Source organism: Carassius carassius, chromosome 47, assembly GCF_963082965.1.
Source record: "Carassius carassius chromosome 47, fCarCar2.1, whole genome shotgun sequence".
Taxonomy (NCBI): domain Eukaryota; kingdom Metazoa; phylum Chordata; class Actinopteri; order Cypriniformes; family Cyprinidae; genus Carassius; species Carassius carassius.
In genome coordinates, this window is record NC_081801.1 from 17,538,903 (window position 1) to 17,562,013 (window position 23,111).

Consider the following 23,111-nt stretch of genomic DNA (forward strand, 5'->3'; position numbering starts at 1 on the left):
AAGCAAAGATACACATATTTCCACTCATCATTAGCGTTATACCACATCGCTCATGCACAAAGCTTACCATGTGGCCCGGCTTATACCTGTGACTTTCACCACCTGGCTTACTAAACAAGATTTGGCATCAGAAATGGGATGCAAAGGATGACAGGTGCCAATGGAGTTGTGTGCGGTGCTGCCCTGTGAACTGATCACTGAACCTCTGGTGAAAAGGGAGACCTGTAGCCGAATGAACTTCAGAACTCACTTGTTCGGTTACAGGGTTAGGACGAGTTTCTCCTTGGAGTGCCTAAATGTAACTGGACAAACCACTAGTGCAGATTTAATTTAGGTCACGAGTCTTCAGAACTGTAGTTTTCATCTAAAGGCAAGGCTAATCAGCCATTAATACATGTCGGTCAGTTGGTCTTGGACACATAAAGTATTTTGCTTGAAGTTTACATGTTTAAAGTGCTGATAGAAGAAACAAAAGCAGGTAGAAGTGGAATTTTATTTGTCTTGTTTGATTGTGTGATCATGCCATCGAAAAAAGTGAAAGTGAAAGTGACGTGACATTCAGTCCGATTCTCTGACCATTAGGCCACGACTTCCCCGAAGTCAAGAAACCATGCTAGACCATATTACACCCTGCCAATAATACACTCTCCGTGCAGGTCAGAGGCCATGTTTGTTGGTCCTTGGAGGGCTTAGATTGTTCCTTTTCTGGTAGATTATCCTAACAAAACTGATTATAGATTATTTGGGATTATGGAACACGGTATATTATGAAAATCATACTTCAACAAAAAGAAAAAAAACTTTTTAAAAGGTGTTTCTTTTAAGGATGGGTCATAGTAGTTTACTAGTTGTCAAATAACTGACTAGTTCCTTAGAATATAGATACATATACAGTAGGTGGCCAGCCAGAGTGTGCAGTTGAAAATTTAGTAGACCTACTTATGAAGTTATGTTTGTTTCTTAGAACGAATTCAAGCAGGATAAGTGTCAAGCCTATGAGCCTGTGCTTATATTTTCTCTAAGCTACATACTATTACAACATATTTTAGATTTTAAACATTTTGCAGTATTATTTATTTAATATGAATTATGTGTTGGAATTTTTGTTGGTAAAAGTCATATGCGAGTAGGCATCAACTATCATGAATATCATTGTGATTTACACCTGAGAAGACAAAGGCCTGCATAATGACCTGCTTAATGAACCTTTCAGTCAGCTGTGTGTGACTGAGAGGGAGAAATTACAAGAAAGAATGTGAGGAAAAAATAAATCTATATAATTTTATGTTTGTAGTTTGTTTAGAATATATTTAATTATCCCACAACATAATTAAATATCCACTTGGGAGTGCAGTTAAACAGTTTATTAGGAACAATCAAAGCTGACTTTCAAACTAAATTTTTTGCATCATTACTCCAATCACACAATCCTTCAGAAATCCTTTTAAAAATCTTATTTTTTACAAAAAAACATTTATTGTTATTATTATCATCATCATCATCATTATTATTATTATTAAGTTGAAAAGAGCTGAGAATATTTTTTCCAGTTTTTTTTAGGGGGGATAAATTGAAAGAACAGCATTGTTTGTTACATTTGTTACAGTTACATTTATTTGTTACATTTATATTATTAACATCAAGCTTTTTAATGGTATAGTATTGTAGATTTTTATTGAAACTTCATAATATTTCACTTGATTATACATTTAGTCAGGAATTTTAGTTTGGAAAAAGTCTTTAGAAAAAGTCTAACTAGTAAAATGTTTACACGTTATGTTAAAACTAGTACAAGTATATAAATAAATAAAAAGAGACTTACTCATGTTTATGATCTCTGCTGAATAAAGCACTTCATCCTTTTTTTCTGAGGAAATCCAAATCTCAAATCCTCAACCACATCACATCTTTTTGGGGTGAATTATGTCTTATTCCTCTCACCGCGAAGCAAACAGTAAAATAAAAAGAACTTGAAGAACAGTCTTGCTGCGTTCTGTGTCTTCTGTTGTGTGGGCGTATTCAAGCATGCACAAACATTTGAATCTGAATAGCGCGTTCATCGTGGGGGCGTGGTCACATTAGAAGATAATGAAGGGAGATGTGAAAAACGGACATCGCGTTGTTTTCATATGGATTACTTTATCACAGAATATCTGTTTTCGGCAGCACTTGTTTAGTTTAAAAGTAACATGTCAGGCTTTCTATAGATATCTCTCTCATGTCTCAAGTTATTTTATTCATTCATTTTAATGACGTGTTTGTAAATGAAGATCAGCGCAGACAAAGGCTTCAGACAGCACACCTTGTTTGTTATCTTTATTTTATAAGTGCACAAAGTTCTGTTGTTATTATGTCTGTATACAAAAAAAGTAGACCCTTTACAGATTCGATTGATTATTGCTCTTATCTGTACGATCAAAACTGAAAGTGTAATTTAAATTCTTTTCGGGGTTATCAGGAGAAAATGACTCCTAACGCGTATACGCGTTAATCGACTTCAGAGGGTTAATAACCATAACATGCAGTAAGAGACTTTGTGCACTTTTTTTTATCCATTATGCTGTAGCCTATACGACTATCTCACATTTTGAAATTAACTTTCTAAAAATAAATTTTAGATGAATTTTCTAATGATTTTTAAGGATTTTATAATTTTATATTAGTATAAGTTATTTTTGTTTTATTTCATTATTTGATCTCGGTTTACTAAACAATATATAATTCCAGTCAGTTTGCAAACTGTCCCTTTGCGCCACCTGGTGGTAGTTTTGTGAATGATTTTAACACAGAACTGCACTTGACTTGCAGTTAATGCCGTGGCCCTGCCACGGCAGTACACACGGCGGTATTAGGCATTTTGGTTGGCCACCTACTGTACATATACATGCATATTGTTTCTTTGCAGCCTGTAATAATGACAAACACAGTTTTGTTTTATCCAGCTGTATTTACTATAAGTGCAACTTCTAACAAGATATAGCAAGTGAAAGATATAACACCAACATGTCAGAAAAAAATCGCTGAGTTGGAAGAAGGACACCCATAACAGGATATTACCTCCACCTCCATGCTTTACTGTAGGAAATTGTTATTTTGGATGGTGAGCTGTATTGGATTTCTGACAGAAGTATAGTTTGGTGTTGAGGCCAAATAATTACATTTAAGTCTCATCTGCCTCAGAAACTTCAAGGTGTGTTTTGGCAAAGTTCAGTCGTGACCGCAAGTGGCCTTTCTTCAGGAGTGCCTTTTTTATTGCAACCCTCCAATACAAGCCACATTTGTGGAGAATTTGGGATACTGTCACGTGCAGACAATGATCACTCTTTGTCTTGAATTCCTGCAGCTGTTTCGGAGTTGCTGTATGCCTCTTGGTAGCCTCTCGGACCAGTAAATACAGCTGGTTAAAACAAAAAACTGTGTCCATCTTCATTTCAGGTTGCAAAGCAACAAAATGTGATAATTTAGATTCTTTTCTATACACACTGTATGTATGTGTGTGTATGTACGTGTGGGTGTGTGTGTGTGTGTGTATGTGTGTGTATATATATATATATATATATATATATATATATATATATATATATACACACACTTACACACACACACACACACACATACATACATACAGTTCAGACCAAAAGTTTGGAAACATTACTATTTTTAATGTTTTTGAAAGAAGTTTCTTCTGCTCATCAAGCCTGCATTTATTTGATCAAAAATACAGAAAAATATTTAATATTGTAATATATTATTACAATTTAAAATAATAGATTTTTTATACTTTAAATTATCATTTATTTCTGTGATGCAAAGCTGAATTTTTAGGATCATTATCACATGATCCTTTAGAAATCATTCTAATATGATGATGATTCATTATCAAAGTTGGAAACAGTTCTGCTGCTTTATATTTTTTCAGAACATGTGATACTTTTTTAGGATACTTTGATGAATAAAAAGTAAAAAAAAAAGAAGCTATGTTTTTAAAATCTAAATATTTTGTAATAACAATATACACTACTCAGTAATTTGGGGTCAGTAATTTTTTTTTTCTTTTTTTTTAAAATAAAATCAATACTTTTATTCAGCAAGGATGTGTTAAATTGATAAAAAGTGGTAGTAAAGAAAATCTATTATTAGAATATATATTATTATAATTTTTATTTTTATTTTGAGTAAATGCAGTTCTTTTTAACCTTTTATTCATCAAATATATTAGACAGCAGAACTGTTTCCAACACTCACAGGGCTCCAAACTGCGACTAAAATGGTCGCATTTGCGACCATAAATATTAAAATACGACTGAAGTTTTTGCTGAGGTCGGCACTGGCGACTAGGCCTATGTATTTACATGTTATATCTTAAAAAATTATATGTAATGCCTTTTTTCCTGATTGTTTTGCATTCACATCTTTTGTTATGTTCGCGCATTGAGAGAATGCGCATCGAAGTTTTAGTGGGAAAAAGAGTTTTAAACATCTGCCGTGCAGCACTGCTGACACACACCTGATAAACGCGCGAGAGAGAGAAATGATGGAGACTTGAAGAGAAAGTGCAGAAAAACAGCGTCTATTTCGTTCATATCTTGAACAAACTACAACAGGTAAAGCTGTCATCTGTGTGGATATTGGTAATATCGTTAACAGTTCTCGTTTATAATCATAAGGCTTCTTCTTAACAAGATCTTAGTCCATGCTGTGTTCTGTTAATGCATGGACTTCATTATTTGAAGTGCACTTGCCGTCCAGTAACCACAAAAAGCTTTGTGCTTTGTTACTTTTTAATTTACAAAGTATCAGCTTTAAAATTATTCAAAATTCATAACAAAATTCAAACAATAAATAGAGTTTTGGTGCTCTTTAAGGGGCTGTTGACATATCGCGCCTAAAAACGCGTGGAAAACGCTAGGCGCGCCGCTTTCATTATGAGCACGCACGCACGCATACCGCTCGTCCACATTTGAAATAACGAACTTGAGCGCGCAAAAGATGCGACATGCGGCAGGCGCGATCGCGAGTAGTGCCTCAGTTCAAGCAGCATGTGAACCTATCATACCTTGCTCTTTACTACTAGAGTACATAATGAACATGAATTAACATCAAAAGGTAGGCTATTTTATAAGAGATTCTACAGTACAACACTTTCAGAATGCGGAAAACGTGTAAAGCTTGTAAACATTGCAACGTAAAATTAATTTCAGTAACCTTTCTGTGTCCATAAGCTCATCAGTCAGCTAGAAAAATAACTATAAAGAGGAGCATTTTGCTATATTTATGAGCTATTGAATTTTAATATTTTTACTTAACCTGTTGTCTACATGATTCAACTCCTCCTATAAAATTTAATTTTACTAATTTAGAAAAACAGACTGAAACTGTGAAAGACATGCCCTCTTAAAAATAAAGGAGCTTAAAAGGTTCTTCACAAAACAATTTTGGTTCCACAAAGAACCATTCAGTCAAAGGCTCTTTAAAGAACAATCTCTTTCTGATCTTTTCATAATCTGTTATTGTCTTCAAATGTTAAAGGTTCTTTATGAAACCATTTAGACAGGAAAAAAAGGTTCTTCTATGGTATCATGCAGCACCTTTATTTTTAAGAGAGTATGAGAACATTTACAGGATGCATCGAGGAGGACCCCAAACTACTCAGGGGCCAAGTGATGGTTATGGTCCATGATATTGGTACAGATTTTGTGTAATAAACAACGCATGACTGTATGTTTCAAGTTGGAAAAGACATTTAGCTCCCACTTTAAGTGAACCTTCATTCCCAGGTCATCTACAAGATGGATTAAAATGCTGATAAAGTCGAGAAAAGATGAGACATAAACACTTCAGTATGATTAAAAAGTTAAATAAATAATTTAAATAAAACGCATAAAACATTTTTATTCTGTGGCACCTAAAAAAATCATTTGGCACCTAAGTTTTTTTCTTATAGGAGCCAATGGCTCCTTACTCTATTTTTTTGTTTGGAGCCCTGACTCATAATAAATCAGAATATTAGAATGATTTCTAAATGATCATGTGATAGACTGGATGTTACATGTGACACTGAAGGCTGGAGTAATGATGCTGAAAATTCAGCTTTGCATCACAGGAATAAATTATTTTTTTAAAGTATATTCAAATAGAAAACTATTATTTTAAGTTGTAATATTTCACAATATTACTGTTTTTTCTGTATTTTTGATAAAATAAATGCAGGCTTGATGAGCAGAAGAAACTTCTTTCAAAAACATTAAAAATAGTAATGTTTCCAAACTTTTGGTCTGTACTGTACATACATACATGCATGTAAGCATACATACGTGTGTGTGTATGTGTGCATATATATATTATATTAGTGCTGGGCAACATTAAAAAAAATTAATCGCAATGACTTTATTGTCTGCGATTAATTGCATTGTTATGCTCAAAACTAATAATGCATTCAAAAAAAGTGCATTGTGCACTTTTTTTTTCATTTAAAAAAGTAGGCCTACTGCTATTTGAACAAAAGTGTAATAACATTTGGTTTGCTAACACTTTAAACAAAAGGTGCTTTTTACAGCAGTGTTCCTCCTAAATAGTAGTTAAAATATTTACTCATTACTCATTTATATTAAATCATTATTTATATTTATAACTCAACTTATAACATGAATGTAATTAAATATAAAACAAGCTATTTGTCACTGCCAGGACATTAATGTTTTTATAGAAAATATTTTATAGTTTGTTATAGAAAAACAAGTTATGCTCAGAGTCCAGAGCCTCAATCATAACATTATAACAGGCACTTTCCTATTAGAGACCTGCAAGATCGTGGGACCCATCGCAACAAAGTGCGGCGCGGGACAACACTTGATGGGCAGGTAGAGACTCGTGTGTACGGGATGTCGGAGAATAATTAGGGTGTGCTCACACTAGACAGTCTTAACCCATGCTGGAGTGCATTTGACCCCCAAAGCCTAGTTCATTTGATTAGTGTGATCACTCCGTTTAGCAGTCCCTGGCTTGATTGAAAGAAGTGGGCCAAACCACAGTTCAGTTTTATATAGATCAGTGAATGTGAGCGCTAACCGCGTCGGAGTGCAGATTAGGGCTGCACGATATTGGGAAAAAATGACACTGCGATATCTTATTTTTCTGCGATATATATTGCAATATGAAATCTAATCAAAATTTTTTCTTACTAACAAAAATGGGGTGAGCACACTCACCCCGCTCGCTAGCTCGCACTCTCTCTCTCTCTCTCGCACGCTCTCTCTCTCGTGCTCTCTCTCTCTCGCTCTCTGTCTCGCGCGCTCTCTTGCGCGCTCCCTCTCACTCTCGCGCGTGCGCTCTCTCTCTGCCCTGTTTAACTGACAGGACTTAAAAACTATGATGGTTAAGCTGTGCAATTAATCCGCGAATCACATTTGTTAAGGGCCGGGGAGTAGCTGGCCCTTACAGTTAATGAATAACGGATCAACTACGACAGCCTACATCGCACATCCTGCGATGTGACTATCGTGGATTCGTACATCGCGATATCGATGCTTAAACGACACATCGTGCAACCCTAGTGCAGATCTTCTAGTACGTGCTGCATGCTAGCTTGAAAATGTCTGAGTGGCAAAATCAATAGATCTGTAAAGCAATATATTGTGAGCAGGACCTGTGTTACTACATCCCATACGACTCAAAATAATAAACAACAAAGTTAACAAAACGATTAACTCCACTGTGTTGAGCGAGTCTTAATGTGCTATCGGAAACATCCTATTTCCAACTTATAGAGTCATGATTACGAGCTCGATTCATTCTTTTTTTGTTAAAAATAACAGTGGACAGTGGTTTGTGAATGTTGATGCTTAGCCTAAATAATTTGATCGGGAGCATTCCCTCCTGTGACCCATGATTTGTCTGTATGTGTATTCAGAGCCAGTGAGCAACAGACTTCATAATAATAAAAAACTGCATGAACGCATGATAAAATAATTGCATTGGAGCCAGAGTCTGCACAGTAGTGTTGTGAGGTGGAGCCGTGGTATCAAACTCCCGCAGACCCAGTCAACCATAACAACACGTCCCACTTTTATAGCATCAAATTACTAGCTAAAATCAAACTTATAACAAAAACGATCAATTGAACATATATCAGCATGATAACAACTAGCTTAAACGACCAAAACCATCCTTCAGAAAATTTTATTGAAAGTCTAATTTATAAATTTTATATTTTTACTTAAATCCTGTATGTTTACAGGGAGAGGGTGGGTTTATAGCCTGTACTGCCACCAGCCACCAGGGGGCGATCAAAAAGACCACAGCTTCACTCTTCAGGACGTGTGAGGCACACCAGATTGCTACCAGTCTGCTGTTTGCTAAAGATCATGTGGACAAGCAAGTGGACTGTTGGAGAAAGGTTTAATGGACAGTTGAGACCAAAATAGAAATTGTTGGTTTAAATGAAGAGCTTTATGTTTAGAGAAAGATAAACACTGCATTCCAGCATTACTTAATGCCATCTGTGAAACATATTGGTGTGTGGGTGTTTGTGTGTGTGTATGTATATATGTATAATGTGTGTTTGTGTGTGTGGTCAGGTGAACCAACAAATTTTACCTGACTCTTAATAAGCACGTTTTGTATTCCTCAATTTTTTTCTTATATTTGGTTTGTATATATAATATACATGAAATTATAAAATTATAAAATTATGTATTTTAATATTTTCATAATAATATTAATTCATTGTTTTTTTATAATATATAAAATTATTAATATATAGATAATTATATAGAGTTTTCTTAAGTCTGATCAGTCAACTAGTTAGTAGTAACTAGTCAGTTATAAAAAAATATGCTGTTTTTCACATCCCTAGTTCACAAACTGCTGATCACATACCAAAATGGCAATGTTACGGTGATTGAACTTTGTTTCCTGCAGCTCAGATGAAGTACAACAAGGCCAATAAAACACACATAGACACACTAGGGATATGGCGGTATCAAATTTTCCTGTTGCGATTATTTGCTAATGCTTTTATCAAGGTACATGGTATTGTCACGGTACTGAAATATTGTTTTAAAAAAGTGGTTATAAAACAGTATAACAGGTTAAATAACTTTTTTCTTATAACAAAAATAACTGAACATTTAAATACAATAAAGCAATACAGAAAAATATATAAAGTTTAAAGTTTTACACAGATTAAAGTGCAAAATAACTATAAAGACCAATCCGTATCACTTTACATAAGACCTTTATACATTACATTATCACTTTATAAGACCTCATTAGTTAACCATTAACATTCACATTGAGCAATAGCTACATTTTCTACAGAAGTTATTAATCTTTGTTAAAAAATACAAGTCTTAGTTCATGTTAGCTCATTTACACAGCTGCAACTTTCAGTTTTAACAACGTGCTATTAAATATTGGAATACATAAGGTTAATGAATGTTCAGAAGAATTTTTCATTGGCAGTTTGTTAACTAATGAAGCCCTAATGTAAAGTGTGAATGATGTGAATGCCTATTTAGTCTGAATATTTAAGTATTTGGCGCTGTGATGAACACCATAGCAAATCCACAAATCTGAATGGCTATTTAAATACATTTTAGAAAGTAGCAGCTGCTTTATTTATGGGGTTTTCAGGGTAACGGCTGCATTTTCTGTAGTTATCAAGCGTCATCTGCTGCCAGAGAGTGAATGTGCTTTCATTCAGCACGTCTCTCACGTGTTCTCCCATGTGCTTCTCATGCGTGCTTGTTTACATCAGAGCAGCACACACGTCTTTCAAGCAGCATACAGCTGTTTTGTGCATTTTGACCAGTTGATGGGAAAATTATCCTTAAAATGCTTTCCAAATTCTGAATAATATGTAATATATAATTATTCACGGTATTTAGAAATGCCCACGATAACAATATTGTGCATATTCATTACCATGATATATCGCATTACTGAATACCAGCACATGTCTAATACACACACACAATTACATTTGCAAACACACATACTCCTTTTTTCAGCAGTTAATCTCAATAGTGTGTTTATACAGTTGTTTCTCCATTTTTGCCTAGCTGCAGTCGTGTGAGCGTCAATTAAGGTGTAACATAAGGTTTGACCCTTCAGAAATCGATGGCTCATCTAATTGGTAGTCAGTGTGAAGAATCTTGAGGTTGTTCAATCGTATTTGTTTCCTCTGAAATCCAATAGAGTAAATTCACTCTTCCTCTGTTCCTCGTTCATGTCAGCATGATGCATTGCTTCTGGCTTTGCTATAACTTCTAAGGCAACATCCTCTCTCACTCTCTCCCGCCTGTCTTAACCTAAATCCCTCCTTCCCTGTCTTAAAGTGAAAGAGGAAATCTTCTCGTTCCCTAAAGCTATATAGAATATGCCAAAAATATTAAGCCACAGTTTTTTTCTCCTCCTTTTGCGAGGACCTTACACAATAACATTTGCTCTCATTTCTGCTTGTTAACAAGTAGATTCGGCTTGGAGTTTTATTTAGGCTACACATTCGTTTTTGAGCCGGTGTCATGTTTGTCCTCAGTGGGATGGTTTCTCACATTAGGGCAAAGTTGTTTTGGTAAGGTCACCTTTTTTTATTTTGTATTATTTTTTATTTATTTTTAAGTGATAGAAAAGTTGAAGTGGGATAGTTGGCTACAGCCATCATGGAAGATGCATTATGTCTAAGCTTGCACATATCTTTATAGCTTTAGCTTATTACTTTTTCTGTACATGGGTTATTCTACCAAAACCACTTCATTGGGAGGTTTTACACTGGCTTTTGAGCCTTGAGTGGTCTTCTCAACCATTGAGTCCTTTGGTTTGGACTCGCAGAGAACCGGCTATATGAGAAATCCTTCATGGTCTGCAAAATGAATCTGTGTAATGCACATACTTGATCCGTAGTAGTAGAATGGTAGGAAATAGGGCTGCACGATAAGGGCCAAAATGATAATCACGATTATTTTGATCAATATTGAGATCACGATTAATTAGCAGGACTATTTGTTGATTTTAACCAAAACAATTTTTTATTGTCACACAAGCTAATTACATTTACTGCCTTCACATCCATATTGTGCAACATTCCTGCTAATGTACAGATATGTGCATCAAAATAAAATAGGTCCTCTTATTGACCAAAATTCAGTGAATCTCCTTAAAGAATAAATAAAAATAAATTAAAACAATAAAGAAAATGTAGCAAAACTTCAACAGGGCACTATTTTACATTTTACAATGTGTAAATATATTTTAGGAAGCAAAATATAAACTTAAGTTGTACCTGCATAATGGATGTGAATAAAACTAAAAATAAAATATACAATCAATAAGAAACAAATATTCCATAACAGAATGTAACCAAATAAGAACATTTCAAGGTAGAAGTACTATGCCGAAAAGAGTACTGTAGTTTACAGGTTTTTGGAAAGAAACACTAGCCTGTCAACATTTTCTGGCTTGAGGGATGAGCGAAGGCAGGTCACCACATTCCCCCCTGTGCTGAACACCCTCTCAGAGGGAGAACTTGTAGCCGGGATGCACAAGTATTTCTTTGCCAGTTTTGAGAGACGTGGGAAGAGTCTCTGATGTTCCCTCCACCAGTCTAGCGGGTCCTCCTCACTGTCTAGGTTACCTGATTGTAGGTACGACTGTAGCTCAGAAGATATAGCTTGTTGTTCTTGGAGAGGACTGAGTCTTTGTGTGGCTGCCGCTGCTCCCTCAGTAGTCTTGAAGAAACTCCCCAAGGTTTTTTTCTTTTTTGTAGTGGGTGCATCCTCAGCAGTCTCACCATGGGGATCAGTTGTTGGGCCCATCTCCTTGAAGAGTAAATAAGATATGATTAATAAATAGCCCTAATAATCTAAACATATTCAACACTCATTTCCAGACATTACATTAAGCCACTGGATTTCATATCATTTCAATCCACTTAAAAGCATTAATTTATCATATATTCTGCAATTATATAAATTTACTTACAGCCATGGCTGCAGGTGCAGTCCTCGCCATTTCAGAAGTCAGTCTGGCATGAATTGGTGCAACATTGTCCTCACTGACGTAGCTGAGCTTGAACCGTGGATCTAGCACAGAAGCCATATCAAGCAGTTCTTGTGTCAGAGGGTCATTGTATTTTTCATCCAGATAGCTCAGGATTTTTGTCTTGATGGTGCAGGTTAGGTCTGTCTCATCATCGTTCACTTTCAAGATGGAGGATCTGAAAAGGTGGAGGACTGGCTTCACAAAGGAAACGCTGACATACTTCTCACTGGAAAGCGCATCAGTAAATTCCAATAGAGGGCTGAGGGATTTGTTTATGGCCTCAAGGACATCTGTGTCCTGCCAGGTAGGGATGAGGTGTCTGGCTTTTCTGTCATCGGACAAGACCTGAGAACTCGCCCTCTGCTGCTCCAGGACTCGTGCAATCATTGCTTGCCTTGATCCCCACCTTGTGGGACACTCAGTCTTCAGTGTATGTTCTGGAAGCTTCAGTTCTCTTTGTGCCTCCGTCAGCTGCTTTTTACGTCGCCAGCTGTAAGAGAAACTGCTTACCAGCTTTTTGCAGAGACCCACTGCTCGATCAATCCGAGGATCTCTCATTGCATTCTCAAAAAAGAACATGAACAAGTCAAATCATATATGTAAAATTAAACCACAGATTTGATAAACAACACGAATCATATTGTTCAAGATTAAAGTTAGTTAAATCTTATGTCAGACAACATGAGTAAAACTGTTTGGTTTTGGTTTCTTAACACTAGCAGAAATAACAGTTGTTGTTATATTAAGCTACTATTGTTATTATCAGTAACATATTCACACAACATTAGCAAAATAAGTACTGATCAACTCCAATTAATAATCACAAATAGCATATTATTTCAATTGATTATATATATATATTTAATTAATATACAATTATTGTAATATTTTTCTTTAATATATATTTTTTTTACTTAATATACAATTCTTTAAATATTTTTTTTAATATAACTTTTACTCACCTATTGCTAGATGGAGTCTGTGGCCAAAGCACTGAAGCCTAGTCCAATTATTTAGAGAAGCTGCCTTCACCACATTAGCTCCGTTGTCTGTTGTAATGCAGACAAGCCGATCCTCCTGCAAGCTCCAAGAGGCCATCGCCTCCCTCAAGCCCTGGGCAATTGACTCTCCCGTGTGATCTTGCGGGAAAAAAGATGTTTGCAAGCATCGACTCTGCATTGCAAAATCCTCATCGATGTAATGAATTGTCAAACTCATGTACGGATCCATTGTCCTGCTTGACCACAGATCCGTTGTAGTTGCAAAGTACTTTATATTGGATAGATCACGCTCTATTTCCCCTCTGCGTTTTCTGTACATCGCAGGTAGTGCCACCTTTGAAAAATAATTATGCGAGGGGATCACGTATCGTTTATCAAGAGTGTTGACCAATAATTTGAAGCCTTCGTTTGTCACCGTGTTTATTGAGCACATGTCTTTAGCCAAATAAAATGCGACTGCATTCGTTATTTCACTGTGTCTTTGGGAGGTGGATGGGTATGGTGATGCGCTAAAGAGGATCGCTTCAATGGATGTCTGAGTTGATGTTGTGGGATGATTAGTCTTTGCAACGCATTTCTTGGCCCTCATACATTCATCGTATTGAACTTTATGGTGTTTTTTTAAGTGGTTAAAGAGGTTCGTTGTGTTGTTTTGTGGTGCCAAAACAACTTTATGGCACTCTTTGCATATGACCTGTTTTTGTTTTGTGTCACTTGCCTGAAACCCAAAATGTTTCCACACAATGGATGACGATCCGACGCTCCCTCTGCTACGTTAGACATTTTTTCTTTGTTAAGATAGATTATAGCCTGCTATCTGTTGTGGTATTTTCCTCACGCTACTCTGTCTTCTGTCTGTGACTGTCTACATCTGGAAACTGACTGAGCTGCTGCGCGGTGCAGGGAACAACTCTGGTGCATGGACGCACGTGATCAGACAGCGGCTTTACAGCTCGCTAGACTGGCTTTAAAAAAAAAAAACCTTTAAAGCAAAGCGTGAATGAATGACGCATTTTAAATATCGCTCGATCACGCAAATTTGATAGTGGGAAGCCAAAATCGTGATCGTGATTAAAATTCGATTAATTGTGCAGCCCTAGTAGGAAATATCTTTTTAAAGGTCCACTGCAATCTTTTCTTTATTAAAAAAAAGTTTGTTTGCGATTACATTCTTATAATTTGACTGAATTACTAATGTAAATAATGTTCAGGCTTGGAAACTGAGGTTTTCTTTTAATGCATTTGCAGATGACCTTCTTTTTCTTTTATAGTTCCTGTGTGTGCAGTCTTTTACTAATGCAGACACAATATTCCACTAAAATAGTCATACAACTGTAATAGTAGTGTAGGAAATTGTCATTTCTTTTTAACCAGCATACTAGAATGATTGGAATGGTTTCTAAAGGATTATTTGACACGTTTGTATGTGTGATAGATATCACAATCTATTAATTATATGTGATCTATATTTCCAGTTTAGAACAATAGAACGATAAACTGTCATTGCAGTTATTGGCAATCATGTCAGCCAAAATGTCTATTTCTACCAGTAACCTGAAGAGAAAAAAATAAAGGACTACGGCCTTATCAGAGACAGTTTTTTTTTTACCCCTTTAGTGAAAGCTGAAGTGTCTTTTGTCCTGCCTCAAGCACAAATGAAGCCTGGATAACAAGAACAGTGAACAAGAACTGACACAGGCACTCCATTGTTGTTTGTCTCTTAAGAGCTTTACATAGACGTCTCATTGTGTTTACTGTGACACTGGACTCCAGTGCAGAACTCCACGCCTGCTCTGATGGCATTCCATTAGGATCTATCATATTAAACCCCATCTAATCAGAGCTAATACAACCCATTGCTTTGACACAGTTCTTTTTTAAACAGAGAGTTAAAAAAAGACATGTAAGCGGTTTGTGCAGCTGTCCTGGATCAGTCGAGTGTGACCTGTGGGAGATTAGAAAGCCTGTTATATTCTTCCTTATAACATTGTGGTATTGTGTCTCCACTGATTTTGATGGACAGAATAGGATATGGCACTGGCCTAAGGACAGAAGTCGAAGCTGAGAATTTAATCTTTTTGAAGATATGGCAGAAGATGTTTTTTGAGGATTTGTTTTCTTTCTTCTAGCCACACATAGCTGTATGTCTGTATATAACATGCTTGGAGATAACATTTAAATTTTTACATTTAATCATTTATCAGACACTTTTATCCAAAGCGACTTACAAATGAGAACAATAAAAGCAATCAGACCAACGAGAGAACAACAACATTATACTAGTGCCATGACAAGTCTCAGTTAGTCTAGCGCAGTACACCTAGCCAAGGTTTTTTTTTTTATTATTATTAGAATAGAAAAGAAAATATGTTATACTTTTAGATCTGTTTATTCAGGGCTCTAGGCTCATTCCCTCCAACTGCTCAGTTGGTCGCACGAGAACATTATTTTATTTTATTTTTGTGCTACAACATGGTATAAATTAGTGCATTCTGATTAATAGTTTTTTTCTTTTATCATAGTTTTTTTAACATTCAACACACTCTTTTTCATCAGTATTATTTGTAGAATTTTGTGAACGAGAATTCCTGTTTTGCTGTGTTATAAGCCAGGCTTCGATCTCTTTCACTTTCCCTTTTGAATTCGCAATCTGGGTGTCACGGTTTACAAGAAAAGATAATTACACCTAGAATCCTTTCACTTTTTAAGAATTAAACAAATTCTTGAAAGATGGGTTCATTATTATTCTTAATTGAAAAGCAAACACAAACAAAACAGTAGGCTACAATGACAAACTATCTTATACGTGACACTTTTTTTTTTTTTTTTTTTGAATAAATAAGCTTTCTATTGATGTATGGTTTGTTAGGATAGGACAATATTTGGCCGAGATACAACTATCTTAAAATCTGGAATCTGAGGTTGCAAAAAAAAAAAATCTAAATATTGAGAAAATCACCTTTAAAGTTGTGCAAATGAAGTTCTTAGCATTGCATATTACTAAACAAAAAAAGTTTTAATATATATAATAAGAAGAAAAAAAATTTTTAAAGAAAGCCTCCATAATGTGAGGAAAGACAACAGACTTTTCAAAATAAAAACAAAAAGAAAAGTAAAATTAAACAAATTAAATTTAATAAAATACATTTTTTGACAGTGAGTGACATTAAATATTCAGATCAAATCTAATTTTCTTCAGTCAATATTAAAAAAAAAACAAAGAAGCAAAAAAAAACAATTGCTAGCGTTAGTGAAGTAGTCAGGGGAATCTTTCTGCCTCTGCCTAAGCTCTGGTCATTAAAAACCATCACAGTGTATACTAACTGATAAAGGGTCTGCAAACCAGGCTCTACACCCAAAGCACTCACACTGAAAGCGCTTCTCTCATTCTCTTGCCGTGATCAGAGAAATCTGGCTCCTGCTGCGGCTCTGCATTGTGTGCTGTATGGAGCGAAGCAGAGCAGATGCTTGGGAATAGCATAGAGCATGCACTCACACATCTGTAACCAACTAAAATTATTACTTGCACATTCATAGTCAAGCGCCCTGTTATTATTTTTATAAAGGGTCATATGATGTTGCTAAAAAGAATATTATTTTGTGTATTTGGTGGAATGAAATGTGTTTATGCGGTTTAAGGAAAAAAAAAATGTATTAAAATTATTGTTTCTCCTCTATGCCCCACCTTTCTGAAATGCGTAGATTTTTACAAAGCTCATCGTTATGAAAAGCGAGGCTCTGATTGGCCAGCTATCCAGTGCTTTGTGATTGGCCGAATGCCTTTAAGTGTGTGTATATGCCCCTTGTCCTACTGTGATGCGTGTCTCGGTTAGAACACCGGTGCGACAAGATAAAAATAATAAAACACATTACAAACGAGCCATTTGTTGCATCCAGTGGGGACATAATTATGGGTTATAATGACTTGTACTGTGTTTTTAAGTTGTGTTGCATCATGACACATAAACATAAAACCATGTCTGCATTTGTGATAGAAGAAACAACAAACATCAAGCTCTACTCTACACCAGCAGTCCCCCAGCTCTGCACATTTTGCATGTCTCTCTTTGTTAACACACCTGATTCAGATAATCAGCTCATTAGAAGTGAGCTCTGTGCATGAAATGTGTTCCCATTGATATGGTCCCTACACAGTGTTCATTGCTCCCTACTCCCTGAGCAGGGGGAAACTGTTGAAGTTTCGGAACATTCATTCATGGATTTGCGCTGTGCAATGTCTTAACACACGGACAAGTGTGACATCATATACCTTTGTAAATAAATATAGTTTAAATTCACGTCTCGCACACTTCAATGCACTTTGAATGGAACATATACGTTTGCTTCGAACTGGAATCATGGCGGAATTTCCTGGCATGTCCACTTTGCAGGGTACTTGCATTCGAATAGAACAAACGATGCCATAAGAAAAACATGCAAAAAGTGCAGAACCGCTGCTCTACACTGCTCAAACCTCGCGTTTGAATCATCAGTGGCAAATCCTTTACATATGTAAATGTACTAACAGACTGTGAGTCAGAGCAGCCGGCATTGTGGTCTTCTCTCCCAGGATCAGGAAACAGTCCTCCATAAAATGCATTGCACACATCTTTATATATGGGTTGTACTGTTCTGGAACAGTGTTGTAAATACAACTTAACCGCTGATTTCTAGTTGTGTTTTAGTTCTACTTTTATAATGAAACAGCATCTCCACAACATGGCTCCGATGGCAACAGCGAGAATCAAAGTCAAGGCTTCTTTGTGTGAACATTGGGGCAGCACTATGAAAATCTTCCCACATCGTGATGTAGACATGTGGGGTGTTTAAACAAGACTTTTTAGGAGAACGTGGACAATTCTTAACTTTTATAAAGAATATCTCTTTGGATTTGAGACTTTAGTCTTTGCGACTTTACAGATCTTATCTATTCATGAATAGCTTGTAACACTCCACAGAGAAAGTAAAACTTGAAATCGCATCATATGAACCTTTAACTGATTCTGTCCTGTTCTTGCCATGAAGAAAGCCTTAAATGGTTGCATGACATAAACAGCCAAATAAACAAAAATAAATACAGTGCAAAGCAGCTGCATTTCTGCATTAATAGCAGACTTTTTTTGTTATGAATAGTCCTTTTTATTATTATTATTATTAGAGAAATGACAGAATTTTCATTTTTGGTGAACTATTACTTAAAATTTAAATAGTACCTAAAAATATCTAATTGCTTATTTCACTAACATGATCACTATGAATCTTTGTTTGGAAAGAAGCTGGTTTACCATTATCCTGCGTTAAAAGCAAAAGTCAACCGCATACAAGTTTGTATTGGCAGGAGTGTGAGTACATAAGGACACAATTTTCATTTTTGGGTTAACTAACCCTTTTAACTTCTCTAATGTTACCCTTTTCTGAGTACGGCAAGATATTCAGCAGGAAATACTGTAGACTGAGGCTTGTTTTATCCATTACCGTTTGATTAGCTTGTAATAGTGGGCTATGATATAATTATAAGTGATTATTTCCAAAGTATTCATGCTTATTACTATTGCTGATGCTTTGGCTGAAGTTTTGCTTTCAAAACTCATATCTCTGTATATTAAACTGCAACTCTCGCCTTTTGAGTTATTTACTGGAATGATGCCTAATAATTATGCTGCTTGTTGCTAATGCTTAAGCAGTTGGACCTAAAATAAATGGGTGAAAAGTCTTGTCAGGTCAGTTTGGATTTAATATTAATATTGTATAGAAAAGATTTGGAATCTGAAAAATTTTATTTTGTGGTAATATTAAAAATATATATATTACTTTGCAATGAGAGGGAGTGAGTTATAATACAGATAATATGCTTTTGAATACCTTGCACCAGAAGGACTGTGTATAAAATGGAATATTTGATTTAGTTGAGTGGCTCTTTGAAATTGATTTTTTTGCGACTGGCCTTCAGCGTAATCTCATTCTCAACATCCTAAAGATGAATTCACTGTTATCGTTGAAGGTAATTTCAGGGTCAAGTCTACATTTTCTGACTGGAGATAACAAGCAACACGTCAGTTTTTATTTTTTGACCTTTGAGGCTCCAATGTCCTCTTAAATAAAAGTGACATTTCTCTCTCTCTCTCTCTCTCTCTCTCTCTCTCTCTCTCTCTCTTATTGTTTCTACTCTCTACAGGTCTATGAGAGCCCTCTGTAGTTAAAGGGGCTAAAAATAGCCTGGTTCCTTCGTGTTGTGCTACCTAATTAAGAGGAGAGGAACGGAGGTGCTTCCGAGCATCTGGGCTCAATATGTAATGGCTGCCCTTGATTTTATTCAAAAGTGGATGCACACAACTACCAATTATCCCCTGTATCGTGGCTTACCACTGAAGACATCCTTAAAGAAGCTGATGGAAGTGTCCCTTCAGTATAAGCAGTTTCCTTTAGCATAGAATGTCATTAGCTGCTTTTCCACTGTCGGGCTAGTGCAAGCCAGTGCTTTAAACGGGCCGGGCAGGGGGCTAATAGCCTTGGACCTGTAGCACCGAGGTCAAAATAGGTCCTTTACATGCCTCTCTAGAACGTCGCAAAAACCCCATCATTTCACCAACAAAGAGAAGTTATCAGAAAACCAATAAGAAATGCGTAACTGGAATAGCGCGATCACAAAACGAACATGATAAAAGTGGCCGTTTGTTTGCATACTTTGTTAAATATTTAAATCCAAAAGCATCAATGTTTTACTATAATAAGTGATACATTGATCATAATGAATGAATTTATCAGGATTGTAGACACGTTTATGCCTAGTGTGCATAGTCTTTTGCATCGCTTCTAAATATTTCTGGCCTGTATGGTGATTATTATCCACATTGGATCAAGTTATTTCAAACACTCGCTGCTAACTGAAAGTGAGTTTTGAGCTCAGCTTATTAAAACAAAAAAATTATGCTGGTGTTATAGCTGTTAGCTTTCTGAAATGATCCGCAACGCTGACGCTCTCCAGATGTGGAGAAACTCTGCGTTCATAACCACTCCTCTAGCTGGCCAGCTTTTGTCCCGACAGTGGAAATGAGGCTATTCTGAACAAGTAGAATCATTTTATTTTAGGAATTCAAGAACTTTGGCTGTCAGCTTCAATTGTAAATACCAGGTGGATACATGCAAAGTGAGTAGTTGCTTCCACTCTTAAATTTCTCCTAGTGTCCCGTATGTCCACATGAGGCTCGAAGGCTAGTTAAATCAAAATATCTCTCAATTTTGCACTTTTAACCCTGCAGATTGTCATTTAAAATGAAACTGAAGCTTAGATGACTTTATAAGTGATGGGGTCAAGCTTGCATTGTCTTCTCTCGTCTGAGTCATTGAGGCACTCTGAGGGAAGAGATTGGGCTGACAGCTCATTGATTTCTTTCTGGGCCTGTGTCAAACATGTTTCTGAAATGCTTCTTTGTCTTAGTGCTGTCTGAGAGGTATTTGGATATCAGCGACTGATGGAGGGATAGTTGTAAAGGGTTAGTTCACCATTTGTCCATCTTCTACTCACCCTCGAAGCATCCTGGGTGTATGTGACTTTCCTCTTTCAGAATAATCCAATCAAAGTTGTATTAAAAATTGTCCTTGCTCTTTCAAGCCTTTCAGTGGGGGTAAGCTGGTGTTTGTTGTCAACTATTCAGAAGACGTAATATAAAGTGCGCGCATCTGTAATAAACCGTCCCTAACATGGCTCCGGGGGGTAAATAAAGGCCCCCTGTAGTGAATCCATGCATTTTTGTAAGATGAATATCCAGATTTCAAATGTAATAAACACTTTTTTTCCTCACTTCTGCTGACTGGCGAAAGCTGCGGGAATGAGTAATGCGATGTATGCGCAATCCTGGATCCAATTCAGGACCTGATTAAACATAATTCTATTATATAGAGAATTGTGAAATAGATTTCCATGACTTTTCCAAAACTTTCTGGTTTTATTTTTTCCAAAACTTTTCCAGTCCTGGAAATTGCTGTTTTCCAGGTTTGTCATGACCATACGAACCCTGAACGTGACGATCGGGTACGGGTCGGTGCGGTTGTCTAAATCAGACAAAAATATAGGTGCGAGCAGTGTGTTTATTTTAAACTGTGAGAGTCCACACCATTACCCTAACAGCCTGTGGCCTCCACTGTTTACCCTCATTTTTAAGAGACAAGCCTCCTCCATACCCATAATTCCATTTCTCTTGTGGTTAAGACAGTCGGTTGGGCGCATTGATTGCATGCCTTTGCTGGCCAGTTTCTCAGGGTCAATGCAGTCCCAGTGAAACAGGAGATTACATCCACTGATTAGGATGGACATTAGAACAGCAGTGCTGTGGATGCACAGACACAGCTGAATGCGGCCCATGTTGTGCGTGGGGTGGGGAAGGATCTTTTGGCAAGTCAGCCTGTCCTCGAGTTTGGCACCGGCAGCAGAACGGTGGCAGCACACTGTGTGCAGTCAGACAGGAGTGTTTACCAGTACAGTTGTATCAAAACTGGTGTGTGTGTAAATGGCGGGTGTGATAGTGCCCAGAATGGAGCTAAGCACACACACCGTCTGGCCTGGCAAGGGCAAATGCAGTCTTCTGATGGAGACTGAGTGCCCTTGAGATTGGAGCCGCCAGCAGTGAAGATTGATTTGTTGCTCTCTGCTGCTTCCACTGTGCCTTCATACATAATAGTGACTTCTAGTGTCCCCTTTATTTCTGCCACCAAAGTAAGCAAAGTCCTAACATCTCAAGTATTTTGCATCTGTCAAGATTTCTTGAGCTCCTCAGACTTCATGCTTGTTTATTCATCAGTATATCAACCCATTAAACAGGATTTTCTAAGGGCGATTGGTCACAAAATTTAAATCCGGTTAGGTAATTACTACTCTGTAATTGCCTCTAATAGATTTGAACTGTTAACTGATCTGCAAAATCCTTTTTTTTATTTTTTTAAGTTCCAGGTTTCATGAATGCCATTCATCTGCCATTTTCATCGTCACATTTGGTCCAGCCCAGATAAACAGGATTAGGGATTTAGGATTACACTCCCCGACCTAGACCCTGTCTAGACCCTTTGGGTATCTAATGCTGTTTGTCAGTTCAGTGTTTGAAGCTCTGAGGAGTTTACCAACCAATTGTCCTAGTGGCATCTTTACGCTTTGAACCAAGCAATCTGCTCAATGGAGAAGCTTGTTTTTATGTGGCTCTTGTTTGCTCTCATCCTATCAGCCTCTTTATCTTTCTCTCTGTTTCTCTGACTGTCCATTTCTCTCTCTCTCTCTGTCGTATCCAGTTACATTCAGTCTCCGACAAAGCACTAATAATAATAATAACACCTTATAAGGGAACATACACATTTGTGACATTAGTAGCATCATATTAACTTGTAGCATTATTTTCGTTATATAAATTTGTGATATAATAATTTAGATTCTTTTATAATAATATATCAATGAAATGTGTTAATAAAATATCAATATGTAATATAATTATGTAATTATTTGAAAATTATTGAAATTCTGTGAAATACAAATAAAACAAATAAATAAATTGTAAAAACATTAAATTACAAAGGTTTTTTTTTTGTAAACATGTAACATAATGATATACATTTAAATTTACAAAATGAGCACTTTATTTCATTTCTTTTTTCATAACAATTTTTTGCAACCAAAACAGTTGTTTAATTTGGCATATTTTTCAGTCAGTCAATCTCCATTTACTCATTTAATGTACCTGTAAGACTTGTATATGTCACTTCATGTGTCACAAATGAATCATTTCAAATGCTGCCAATTAATTAAGGCATCACAAAATTATATGTGTACTATAAAACAGTTTCAGGGTCAATGCAGTCCCAGTGAAACAGGAGATTACATCCACTGATTAGGATGGACATTAAAACAGCAGTGCTGTGGATGCACAGACACAGCTGAATGTACCTGTAAGACTTGTATATGTCACTTCATGTGTCACAAATGAATCATTTCAAATGCTGCCAATTAATTAAGGCATCACAAAATTATATGTGTACTATAAAACAGTTTCAGGGTCAATGCAGTCCCAGTGAAACAGGAGATTACAT

General features: G+C 36.3%; 2 protein-coding genes across 5 annotated transcripts in view; one reads left to right on the plus strand and one right to left on the minus strand.

Annotated features, from left to right (window-relative positions):
- The window catches only part of LOC132130875 (bifunctional heparan sulfate N-deacetylase/N-sulfotransferase 1-like), a 124,528-nt gene that overhangs the window by 48,115 nt on the left and 53,302 nt on the right, over nucleotides 1–23,111 (plus strand). The window lies entirely within an intron of this gene.
- Nucleotides 11,002–12,609, minus strand: LOC132130610 (E3 SUMO-protein ligase ZBED1-like). The gene is made up of 2 exons (XM_059542367.1): nucleotides 11,980–12,609; nucleotides 11,002–11,816 (listed from the first exon to the last, which is right to left on the minus strand). The coding sequence occupies exons 1-2, from the start codon at nucleotides 12,595–12,597 to the stop codon at nucleotides 11,412–11,414; spliced, it is 1,023 nt and encodes a 340-aa protein (XP_059398350.1). The 5' UTR covers nucleotides 12,598–12,609; the 3' UTR covers nucleotides 11,002–11,411.

What these genes read in the sequence shown, in the direction of transcription:
- LOC132130610 (XM_059542367.1), bottom strand. Translation starts at nt 12,597, where the DNA reads ATGAGAGATCCTCGGATTGATCGAGCAGTGGGTCTCTGCAAAAAGCTG. An exon ending in CTGCACCTGCAGCCATGGCT is followed by an intron (nt 11,817 to 11,979) that starts GTAAGTAAATTT and finishes TTACTCTTCAAG; the next exon opens with GAGATGGGCCCAACAACTGA.